Source organism: Leptosomus discolor, chromosome 5 (genome assembly GCF_034619465.1).
Source record: "Leptosomus discolor isolate bLepDis1 chromosome 5, bLepDis1.hap2, whole genome shotgun sequence".
Lineage (NCBI taxonomy): Eukaryota > Metazoa > Chordata > Aves > Leptosomiformes > Leptosomidae > Leptosomus > Leptosomus discolor.
Window position 1 is genome coordinate 10122113 of NC_141395.1, and position 12795 is coordinate 10134907.

The following is a 12795-nucleotide window of genomic DNA, read 5'->3' on the forward strand; positions in this document are numbered from 1 at the left end:
GGCTGGGATAAAGGATACTTCCCAAAGACCTTGGATATAATACCTTAAACACACCTTAAATATAATACCCAGGTTGCTATACGAACCTGTGACACTACTTCTCACCATTTATTACTCAGGCAGTGGCAAAGCTCATTGCTATGTCTCCTTTGTGCAGACCACCCTGTTAACATCTATCACAGGCTTTAGAAGAGGTTAACAGCTTTAAAATTCTTTTTGAAGCTTCTTGATTTTCAGGGCAGTTACTGGAAAGGAGAAGGGCGTTTTCAGAGGCTGGGCACGTGCCCTTAGAAAAGAGGCTGCGCCACAAACCTGCCCTGGAACAGGCGTAAAGACGAAGACATTCTGTCCACTCAACAATTTAAGAGCATTTCAGATACTTTTTTTTTTTTTTTTTTTTTTTAACTGGAAAAAATCCATTTAAATGCTGCAGCCTAGAAATAACCCGTGTTCAGTACGAAAACCGCCACCAACCTTGCAGGCTGCGCCCGGTGGCGGCGGAAAGGGGCCGCTCCGTCGCAGCGAGGCCACGGCCTGGCGGGAGCGCTGAGGGGAGCATGGTGGGCGGGGGCCGTGAGGAGGGGACGTCCCGTCCCCTCACGGGGGTTGTGAGGACAAGGGGGTGTCCCGTCCCTGATGGGGGCCGTAAGAAGAGGGTGTCCGCCCGCCTCACAGCGGCTGTGGGGAGAAGCCGGCGAGGGCGGCGCCTCCCGCCACACCGGCGCGGGCCGGACGCCGCGGAGGGGCTCCGCTACCGCCCCCGAGGCGGCCGCCGGGGCGGGGCGGGAGCGGCGGTGCCGCCCCCCCGCGCCTGCCCCTCGCCGCGGGCCCGGCGAGCCTCCTCGTCGGCGCTGCAGCCGCCCGGTATGGGCGTGAGGAGCGGCGGGAGCGGGCAGCAGCGGGGGCCCGGCGGCGCCGCGGGGGGCGCGGGCTGCGTTGAGGCGCCCGCCGGTGTGGGCTCCCGCCTGCCTGCGGTGGGGCTGAGGCGGCCTCGGAAGCGGGAGAGTGCCCGTGTGCGGGAGTAGCGAGGGGCAGAGCCCCAGTCCCGGGCATGGCGGAGACCCTGACCACCTGTGTCCCACGGGGCCAGTGTCAGGCCAACATGGGCGCCAACGCCTCGTCAGCCAACGTGGACACCAACGCCTCCTCGGCTGCAGCCGTGCTGGTGGGTGGCAGCACGTGGAGGGGCCGGGCGCCCTTCTCCATCTTCACCGTCCTCATCCTGACCCTGCTGGTGCTCCTGACTGTGGCCACCTTCCTCTGGAACCTGCTAGTGCTGGCGACCATCCTGCGAGTGAAGGCTTTCCACCGGGTGCCCCACAACCTCGTGGCCTCCACAGCGGTGTCGGACGTGCTGGTGGCAGCCCTGGTGATGCCGCTGAGCTTGGTGAAGGAGCTGTCAGCCGGGCGGCGGTGGCGGCTGGGCCGGGAGCTGTGCCTCGTGTGGGTCTGCTTCGACGTGCTGTGCTGCACAGCCAGCATCTGGAACGTCACCGCCATCGCCCTGGACCGCTACTGGTCCATCACCCGCCAGCTGGAGTACACGCTGCTCACCCGCCGCCGCATCTCCAACGTCATGATCGCTCTCACCTGGGCGCTCTCTGCCGCCATCTCCCTTGCCCCCCTTTTTGGCTGGGGGGAGACCTACAGCCCGGAGCAGGAGCGGTGCCAGGTCAGCCAGGAGCCCTCCTACACCATCATCTCCACCGGCGGGGCTTTCTACCTGCCCCTCTGCGTGGTGCTCTTCGTCTACTGGAAGATCTACAAGGCGGCCAAGTTCCGCATAGGGGGCCGCAGGAAGAACACCGTGGTGCCCCTTCCCGAGGCTGCCCAGGTAAGGGTGGGGAACCGGGGGGAGAGCCCCCGCTGCCTCCCCCAGCACCTGCGCTCCTGCTTCTCGCCTGCTCCCAGCCATCACCCCTGCACTGGTGGTTTCGGCACAGCGAGAAGAATGAGAAGTGCCATGGGGCTCTCGTGTGAATTTAGCTCTGCTGCAGACCAGACGTGAGCGGTAATTAGCCAGTCAAAAAGCGCCACTCTTGAAGAAGAGTTTTATTCTCATGTTTTCATTTAGTGTGCCATAAGAGTAAGTGTAGGTGCAATCACTGCCAGACTGGAGGGTCATTTAAAAATCACCTCTTTAGTCTGAATTTGTCATTCCTTGGGGGTTTTTCCTCTTTATTTTTTTACCATGTTGATGGGGTGAACAAAGACATAAACAGATCCCTAGGTTGTGTACAGACTAAATGCATGCACATTTATCTACGAGCACAGCCATTGTGTGGGATCTATCAGTGTCTGGAGAGATTTTAATAAGCAAATCATACATTTTATTTATGTGTTTGGGCTATTTTTTTTTGCCTTGAATACTGGGAACATACTGCTCACTGCATGGTTTCAAAGCAATGAGAAATTAATTGTTTCTATTTTAAAATTACCAGCTGTCTTAAAAACCGTGTCCTCCTCCTCCTTATTCCAAACAGTGCCTGTAATCCCACGAAGTCCTAGTCATGTGGGAGGTCTCATTCATTTCAGGGGTACACCTAGGTGACAGGAAAGCTGTGTCCTGTGGAAGGGTTGGGGTTGGCCCTTGTGTCCCATAAAGTCAGGCTCTCAGCGTGATGATGCTATCACCCATGCCATGTCGCCAAGGTGCTCAGCAGTGCAAACTCCCTCTGCCTTCTGTCACATACCCTCTCCTAACCATGGAGGAACTGATTCTTTATAGTGCATTTTTGTGATTGCATGTTGTACTTGCCAAGTCCAGTCCCTTCCTCAGTAACAGAAGATGATCTGTGTGGATGTTAAAGGTACACAAGGAGAAATGGAGCATTTTCTTTGTGACTAATCCTGCAGAGTGTCACTTCTCTGCTAAATCCCTCTAACTTTGATTTGGAGTCATGGTAGGAAATGTTGTTATGGTCATGAATAAAAAAGTCTGTAGGTTTGTGTCCCCTGATTCTAGCAACAGATAACAGCACTGGCAATTATATGTGGTCAGACTTGCAGATTTGGGTTCTCATGTCTTGAAGATGTTTATAACATAAATTGATTGATGAAGCTGTCTTCTACGCAAAAGCAGGAATTGTTTTAGAAAAGATGAGAATGTCTCCTCTAGAGGCATTCTTTTTTTTTTCTACAGCCTTCATCCGCTTGTTTGCACCAAATTTCCTTTCAGGTTGCTGTAAGTATGATGAATGTATTGTTTGGAGTTAATGTATGACCTTTTCCAAGCACAAAAGTTAACTGAATATTTACAGTGCGTTTGCATGCTTTATCTTTTACATACACACATACTCATACAGGACTAGTTGGAATCTAAAATTCTGGGAAGCTAAATGAGCTGAGGTGTTGCTGCTTAAATTTTAGCCTATACAGAGACACATTGTTGGTCTGTCAGTTTTATCACCAGAAAGCCTGGCTCCCAGTTGTCGTAGTTCTGTGTGTGAGCACAGCTAGGCTGGCAGGTAAGGGCTTTTTGCTGAGGTAGTGTCTGGCAGCTGGTTTAGGCTATACTGACAAAAGAGCTCCTGTCAGTGTGAGCTGAATACCCATTTTGGAGGGGTTGCCAGTATAGCTGTTACTGCAATACCAGCAGACGCTCAAGCCAGTAGTTCTTCATCTTTCTTATATTGGCCGTGATTGACATATTCGCTTCTCCTTTCATAATGCTGATTCTTCGATCTGCAGTTGGTGTATAGCAGCAACCTTGCCTGTTGTCCCAGCAGCTTCGTTTGCTGACTTAAATCAAAAGGCTTTTGTGATGCCCATGCAAACCTCTACTCGTGATCTAAAGGATTCTGCTGATGCCCAGCTGCACACATGTGCATTAAAGGAACCCATGGATCAAGGGAGCTGTCGTGCAGGATGCATTTCTTCTCAGTTCTAAGTTTTCTACTGAGACTTATTCACTGAGTTTTATCCTGATCTATTTCAGCTTACAGAGCAGGCTCCATCGTGGCCGCAGGAACAGCAGTAGTTTCTCAGTGAATTCTGGAGAACAATCTTCAGATGCAACATTTTTCTTTTGTCACTCACTCTGGGTGCCAAGTGCTCCCTGCAGCTATGTCAGTTCTCATGCTGGGTGCCCAGCAGTGGCTGATGTGAGTATCACTAGAGCGGCTTTCGGCAGCCGATGCCAAAGGCTGGCAGGGCTTCCCAGGCTGGAGGTGAGTGGTAACAGCGGTGATCCCTGCTGGGAGAGACGTCCGTGTTGCACTCGGGAATTAGCTGTCGGGTAGCACTGAGCTGGAGCTGCGTGCCAGGGCTGCGGTTTATAGCCTGAGGTATACCCAGCAGTGTAGCTGGTTAATACCAGCAAGTTAATTTAAGGAGGGAAAGATTTGATACTTGCCAGTATCTACTACATGCTGGTAGAAATGCCTTGAAGAAAGCAATGCACCAAGTGGAACAGTTATGATGATACCTTCATGGTTTTGCTAGGTATTTTTCAGCCCACAGAGCCAGGCGCCGAAGTGCTTTGCAGGTTGCTACTGTGTATGTACATGTGTGTGTGTATGTATGTGTATATATATATATATATATATATAAAAACACACAGAAAAGTTTCCTCCGAGCTGAGAGCTGGCATGCATACATAATGTTTCGATGCTCTTACAGAGGTTCTGAACAGAATAGTTACAAAATAACTATTTTGAGTGATTTTTGGTTAAAATTCTAGTTGTGTTTTTGAAAAACAGTTTTTCAAAAGTCTTTGAAAAAAATTCCAGTGGGGGAGATGGAAATGAAACATCTGAGGTGCTTCTAGTTTTAGTGAGAGCATGTTTCTGACTTTCCCTCAAAACAAAAAATTGCAGAATTGGGACCCTAAACTAGGCTGGTGCATAATTTTATGGCAGAATCTGAAAGTCAGGATTACTTTCATGTAGCAATAGCAGAGAAAGGATTAAATTTCCATGTGAGGAGTTAAAAATCAAGTTCTGTCCATGGTTGGGGTGGGTTTTTTTTGTTGGTTGTTTTTGGTTTTTTTCTTTCTCCCCTCTCAAACTACCTTGTATAGTATATGAGTAATTAGACCTGATCCAAACCTTAGCAGTTTTCTGAGAGTCCTTCCCACTTCGGATAGTATCAGGCCCCAGAGCTCCCACAGTGCAGGGTTCTGCACCGTGGCCCGTTCAGCCTCTCCAACCCATGTCACCAGTCAGGACAAAATGGGAGAGAGAACAGATTCTCCTTCTCTGAAGGAGTCACAGGCCTTCTGTTTCTTCTTTCTGCCGCTGACTGTGCAAGTAGAAGAGGTGGGTCAGGAAACAAAGTGCAACTGTCTGGAAGAGTGGCAGCAGATAGCAGGTAGGGGAAAGGTGAGGCAGGAAGCAAAGTGGAGTGGCTAGCGATTTTCTGAGAGAAATGGAGAGCTCTCCCTGCTTACAGCAGAAGAAAATCCTGTGAGAGAAAGCAGGTGTTGTTTTCCCTGTCAACTGTACTGTTTGTCATATTGGTGGAGGATCCAAGAAAGAGTAGACATCTCTATTTTTTCAGCCTTCCTTGTGCATTTCAGTTTCTCATGCTCTTGTTCAAAGAGCAAGTGTGCCAAAGCTTCACCGAGGCAGTAATGATCTTTTTGTGTGCTGAATCACACTGTAATAGGCAAAACTCTGAATTTGTGGTAGTAAGCCAGATTTGACTGATGTTTATCTTTGCTGTTGTTTTGTTACTGCAGACCCTGGAGGCACAGTACAAACATACACAGTACCTGCCATGAAGGACCACTTACAACAATCATTAAAGCTGTAAGGAACACTTTAAAACAAGGGATTTCATCAGAAGGTCCTTGGTGACACAATTTTTTATAACCCTTCTAGGAACACAGGAATTGAGAACACGCAGGTCTGGGAACACACAGCCATTCAGTAGTAGTCATTTACTGGGGACAGGCAAACAACAGAAGTGGCATTGAACTGTTAACTGCTGATCAGCGTACAGAAGAATGAGTTCTGAAACTAAACCCTGACTCCTTTGTGTTGGTAGAAGAATTTGTACTTGAGAGCTCTTTTCCTTCATTGAACTTGATGATACTCTCACTGGAAAGTGGTTGTCTCTGTGCTTTTCAGAGCCTGTTGTCCTGGAAATAGCTGATTTCACAAATTCAGAACTAATTCTGGCCTCAGAGTAGCAGTCGTTTCATACTAGCTTTTTTCCCTGCTGCTCCTGGAGCAGAGCCTGTGTGGATGGAAGGAGATCTGTGCCAGGGTTGTAGCGTGCTGCTAGCCACCGAGTGAGAACAGTGTGCCACACTGTGCAGAGATGCTCACATATGAGAGATGTCCCCAGTATAAACTAAGCCACCTTCATGGATTGCTTTAATTTACAGTCTGTGACCACCTTTTCCCCTGTCACAGCCTGATGGCTAGTGCTCATCAGTAGGCCCAAAATGGAGGGAAACGTTTTATACTGGGCTTGTCCTTTGTTCCATGTGGCACAGGGATAACGGCCAGGTATTATGACTTGTGTTAGCAACTGGAGTCATGCGAAGCCTCCAGGATTGGCACTGGAAACTGCAGATTTGGTATAGTCAGAGCTGTGTTTTGTTCAAGAAGATCACAACTGGCAGGGCTGGAAAGCAGCTACGTAATCTTTTTGGCCTGTGCTCTTGTTCAGACAATGCCAAATTACAGTGGATTACCCCATTCCTGCATAAGGGAGGGAATCCTTTAGCATGGTTCCCCTGCCAGCACTGTGTACTGCAACAGCGTTTGCCTACAGCAGACTAATTTACTTTCCATGTACTTTGTGTGGGCTGGCTTATAACAAACAGCCTTGACAACTTAGTCTTGGGGGCTGATAGTTGTAGCAAGGATAATCTCGCACCAACCAGGCCAGGGAGATGAGTCAGGTCTGCAGCAAATCATATAGAAAGCAATAAAAATTAAAAAAAAAATGAAATTATAATGAAAGGTTGGACTTTCCCAGCTTTGCAGTCTGCACTGTTACTTATTTTCTGATATGAATAGCATTTCAGATTACATTTATGTTTAACTTTAAAAAAATCTAGTGAACCTGTCCTCTGATGAGTCAGTCTCCACAGCAGGGATGAGAGGCTGGAAGCCCTGTAGTAGGTGTATATGGTGGCCAGGCAGGGAGGGAGCACAGTACAGCGAAGCTGACGCACTTACAGGGGCGTTGAGCACAGGACCTCGCTAGAAACCCTCTGTCAAGGCTGGGCCCGTGTGCGATAGTGGGAGCCAGGAGCAGCTGGGCAGTGGGTCACTGGCTGCCGAGTGGCAGCGCTCCTGCCGGGGGCTGGCACCTGGAAGGGTACCCCCCGTGCTGGGCCTGCCGGAGGGGCAGGTGTGGGAGCGGGTGAGCCTGGCTGAGAGCCGGCCGAGCGCGGGGCGGTCACAGCGTGCGCGGCCGGTCAGCTGGAAGCGGCGTGCGGGGCGAGCGCTGGGCGCTGATGGTCACGGAAAGCGGAGCTTTCCTGCAGCTTCCCAGGTTTAAGCGCTTGTGTAAGTCCTGGGGAAGGCACAGGCTGAAGGACCGTGCTGAGCAGGGATGCTGGTTACCTTTTCAAGAACATTTTGTGTATCCTTTTCAAAGGATTTCTTACGGAAAATTGAAGCAAAATATCTCCAGTCTGCCAGGGATATTTACACAGTTTACTTAATGGAAAGTTCCATGAGAGATCCCATTATTTTTCCTAAAGCACCAGGCTGCTATTTGCACTTCTATTATTATTACTGTTATTACAACATTATTCATAAGTCCCAGGCATAACTAGTAAAAAAATATTTGAAAAAACAGCTATGACAACAGAGAAGGTAGAAATTATGTAGCTAGGAAGACAACCATTCTCCTGTAATTTACAAAAAAAAGCCATGATCTATTTTCACTTGCTGTTTAGTATTCAGAGGCCTGATCTAACAACTAGTGGAGTTTGTGGAAACACCTCTGATTTCAGAAGGAGCTTGACCAGGCCTGTAAATGCATGCTTCAGCAGGGAAAACATCTGAGGACCATGATATCTTCTATCAAAATAAATAAAGTAACTTTTTCTCACAGTATGAAATTAAGTGAGAAAAAAGTCACTACTAGTAAATTCTGCAGTTCAGTCACAAGCCTTCCAAAACCTGAAGTACTGAAAAGGCTCTGATTTGATGATGGCACTCTGCAAGCTCTATCTTTTGAGTAAAAGTTGAAGGTTACATACAGTACTGAACTACGCCCGATGCTAGTGACAAAGTCCTTTGTATGGCTCTTCCCAAGAGGCATACTTACCTAGCTATTCCTCAGGGCTAAGATGTAATCTTTCAGGGTTGCTTGTCACAAATTTGTCCTCATGTCATACATTCATCCTGAGTGTGATTAAGGATGTGCAGAGCAAGTCCTTCTGCAGACAAATGGTGTGATCCTTGCTACATGAGGGGTGTCCCATTTTAATTGTCAGGACAGATGTGATTTTCATTTCCCTCCATTATTGGCCTGCGCCCATAATCTGCGGCTCTTACATTCTGCAGCCACGTCTCACGTCTGAGGGTGAAGACAGGGATATCCATCTTGAAGAGTGATTGTTGAGCCATTGCCAGTGCTTCCCTCTCGGAACTGCCGTGCTCATTTTAAGTAGCGGCCCTCCATCTACTATAAAGCTTGCACAAAGGTGGCACGTGTGGAATATGTAGCTAACTTAACAACAAGCCATTTCTGGAGTGGTATCAAAGTCTTGCAGTGCCTGTGAATTATCACTTAGGCAAATTTTAGAGCCTCAGGTTGCATCCTTAAACTGTTTATTTTATTGCACTGTCGTCGTAACTGTAGTGCCTAGGAGAACTTTAAACTCGCAGGTACTTTAAACTTCAGATGAAAATCACAAGGGAGTATCGTTTTTCTGGATAGACTCTAAGCACACTAATAACTTGTGCCCAGAATCTGTTTGCCACGCTGTAGCTGCCACCCAGAGCTCTGTGCTGTACTCACTGCACAGATGAATATCTTGCCCTTAGCAAGTGAGGAGACAAGAAGCACCATCGGCAGCCTGGAGATGCTGACATTTTCCCCTCCCTTGTGTAACTTCTCCTGAAGCCAGCGTTTGAACTGAAGGCTGATGGAAAAGGTGTTTTTCTGGCAATGGAGTACTTTTTCTGAGAATACCAAGTGGATCTGAATGAAATAAAAGACAGGAGACTGAAGAGAGAAAATGAGGACCACAAAATGCTGCTTCTCCAGCAAAGCTTTTCTTTAATTACTACCAGAGTATTTTGTAAGCTAATTGAAAATGGTGGCACAGTGCCGGAGGTTACGTCATTTCAGGTGCATCCTCATGCTCCCATTGTCATACCCTGTGCTGGCACTGTGACCAGGCTGCAGCTGGTGCGATAGGCTGTTCTGTCCCTCTCCGGGAGGGAGAAGTGCTTGTGGTGAGAGAGCCTCTGTCAAGGAGGAGCAGAAAGCACCCGAGTTCTGTCTTTTATAAGGGACTCTTCTTGGCGGGTTTACTTTCCACTGAAATATTTCCAAAATATTCAATTTTTTTTCAGGCATTTATGATGGGGGGGGTGGGGTGGTGAAATATCGGCATTTTACCAAAGATCAAACACATTTCTTAAGACTTTCCTTTAAATGAAATCCCATTCTTTCATTAAAAAAAGGGTTTGATGGAAAAATTTTCTTGCAGATTTAGCTGAGTTTTGTGGGATATGCTCTGTCCCTTCTGCAGAGTAGTGCCAAGGTCCTGCACCCACCGGAGATGGGATTTCAGGCAGGTGTGTGTTGAAAAACAATTTTGTGTGGCAAGGCCTGTCACAAGTGCACCCTTCCTCAGTTTCCTCCAAATAAGGTCTCAGACCCCCCCTGTATAGGCTAGGAGTCACTGGGGTATCAAGGCATCCAACAAAACAAACTGAAAAAGAATGCCCACAACACACACGGCATCGGTTACTTTTTATCTAGGTTGGTTTGTCAGTCACAGCAGCTTTTTCAGCATGATGACAAGTCTGGTAATTTTGGCACTCTGGGGCGTTTTCTTTCTTTTAGCGTGGAAGGAATGGAGTTGGGGCCTTTTGTGGTAGGTGCACAGATGTCGTGCTGTCATTTAAAAGTAATACCTCAAACAAATTGTCTTGGTAAGAATCCGTGTTTGCTTTTGTTTTGAGGTGAAGGAAGCTTCGCATGAACCACAGATGGTGTTTACAGCTCGTCATGCAGCTATCACTTTCCAGACAGATGGAGAAACATGGAGAGAACAGAAAGAGAAAAAGGCAGCTCTGATGGTTGGCATCTTAATTGGAGTTTTTGTACTGTGCTGGATCCCTTTCTTCATTACTGAATTAATAAGTCCCCTCTGTTCCTGCAACATCCCACCCATCTGGAAAAGCATCTTTCTTTGGCTTGGCTACTCCAATTCTTTCTTTAATCCTCTCATTTACACAGCATTTAACAAAAATTACAACAATGCCTTCAAGAACCTTTTTGTAAAGCAGAGATAAAAGGGGACACAGAGGAGAAAATGATTCCTTTGTGGCATAATACAGGGATTTCTTGAGGGAAACATGCTTGTGATATGTACAGTTTTCATGCGCAAGAGCTGCTTGAGGGATTTAGAAGCAGTGAAAAAGAAGATGGATATAAACCTACTGACAGTTTACAGTTCCCCTTTGGCGATAGATATACATGCTGCTCCAGGGTTTGGCAAAGAAGATCAAAGCCGTGAATACCTCCTGTCGGCTCTTTGAATCAACACCTGTTCAGGTCTGCAAGCGAAGCGCTGTGTGTGTCTAACACCACGACTGTCAAATCCGACTGGACTGATCTCATCCAGCCAGCTACAGGTGCCATTCTGTACCTCGCTCATCATTAGCAAAGGCACCGGTGGGAACTGCTAATTGAGCAACACTGAACTGTTTGTGAGATGGGCAGGATGTTGGCTTCGTTTTTGAGATGTACTTGGAAGGGAATAAACATGCTGTATTCAATCAGTTGTTGAATTGATCTGAAATGAAAAGGGATGTCTAAGCAGCTCAAAAGCATACCCGAATGGGATTGAAGGGCTGGGTGCTCTCTAGCCAGCAGCAGTCCTTGACGGGAAGGCTTGGTGAAATGCAGGTCGGTTATGTCCCCTGGGGTGAGGTGACATTTTAGAGCCAAGTGTAAAATTGTTCCGAGTGACTGAGAATGTGCTCGCACCGCTTGCACAGGAGGAGGACCTAGCATGGAGTTTTCACCTGCATTGTGCTCCCTCACCCTGCAGGGCTCAGGCTCTCCCTGTCGTCTGAAACCGTGGTGAGCTCAAGGTCGACACCCGGTACCTCCAAGGGAAGGGGCACTGTATGAATTATTATTTCATGCTGCCGTAAAACTAAGCACGCATTTGTGTTACAAACACCAAACGTGTCGTGTTCAGTCACCAGGTTTGCTGGCAGCAACACATGTCTGCTTGGCAGTGGTCGCTGGGTATCGGCACTCCGCTTTTTGGGGTCCTTGCACCATGGATGTTGTGCTCATCGCCCTACCTGAGTGAAGTCCACTGTTTGTCAGCTTGCATCAGGTCTAAGTGACTCCAGAAACTCCAAAGTGACTCAAAACCAAGCCTTAAAGTGTTTTTCCAAGATCTAACAAACACCCAACAATATATACACAAAAAAGAATTAAAAGATAAGCATTTCCATGCAGACTGCCAAGTCTCTCTCTCTCTCTAGTGGGTTTTACTTCCTCCCCTTCCTTGAGGGGGCGATGCTGACAGCATCTCTGAGCATTTCTAGTGTGGCAGCTTTTTTATTGACAAGGAGTCCCAGCACCCTCTCGCATGTCCTCCTAAACTTTGTTTAGGTGCTGTAAGGGCAAAACCTCATAGCTCTGGTGAGACTGGGCAACATCACAACTCCTTTTGAAGCTGAGGTTTAGCCTTTTACATTGCCTTACTCTGCCAGTTTTGTGTTTTCACTGCTTAAGCAACCCTTTGATTCAAAGCGCACCCTCGGGCAAACAACACAAAACTGCACAGAATGACGAAAAGTCACAAATTTCCACTCTGGCACTATATGCCACTGGCATCTTGATCTCATTGCAGTGCGTCACATCCGGCCTCATCTCGGACAGTTACCAAGCTGCCGGCCGTCGCATCGATGCAAGCGCTGACCACAAAGCTCCTGCCAAAGCCTTGGTATCCCGGCAGCCCCTCGCAGGCGATGGCAGCTGGGTGCATTTCCATCTGTTAGGGCCTGACATACGCAGCAGCCATGTCAGAGCGGTATCAGCGAGTAGCTTGTGCAGTTTGAAAAACAAAGGAATGATTCAGCCTTTACTTGCCTAACTTTAAAGCAGAGTTTACCGCAGGATAGCCTGAAATGATGCAGGTACCTGGTGATGTCAAACCGGGCTTAATGTCAGGTATATGGGCTACTTAGACCGAGGCAAGTTCCAGCTCCTGAGTGATTTAAATACATGCCGTCAAAGCGCACATTCCTCCAGTTCCTAAGGGCCTCATCTCTCTAGCAGAGCGTATGGTGAGATCAGGCACTGCTGTACCTCACACCCTGCCGTACTGTGAAATTCCAGTGTGACCTCCTGTGTCTGCAGCCACAGCCACCTGTGTATCTTCTGTACCTGCAGAGGATGCTTCTCTCAATTTCAGTGGGAATTAAGAAATTTTAATAACCTAGAATTTCAAAGAGTTGTTAGATAGTGGGTCAGACTTCTAAATGCCAACTTAAGTAACTCTTTCCCTTGTGAATCCCAATTTGCCTGCATATGGAATAGCTGCCGTTCAAACAGCGTTCGGAGGCTTAATTAAACCAGAAGGCAGACACGTATCTAAAAGTTCCTCAAAGCTGCAGGCCTTACTCG

The 12795-nt window shown here is 47.9% G+C and overlaps 1 protein-coding gene across 1 annotated transcript; it reads left to right on the forward strand.

Annotated features, from left to right (window-relative positions):
* Positions 1 to 1051: 1051 nt before the first annotated feature.
* On the forward strand, positions 1052 to 10439 carry LOC104350830 (5-hydroxytryptamine receptor 5A). The gene is made up of 2 exons (XM_009956763.2): positions 1052 to 1834; positions 10107 to 10439. The coding sequence occupies exons 1-2, from the start codon at positions 1052 to 1054 to the stop codon at positions 10437 to 10439; spliced, it is 1116 nt and encodes a 371-aa protein (XP_009955065.2).
* Positions 10440 to 12795: the final 2356 nt, after the last annotated feature.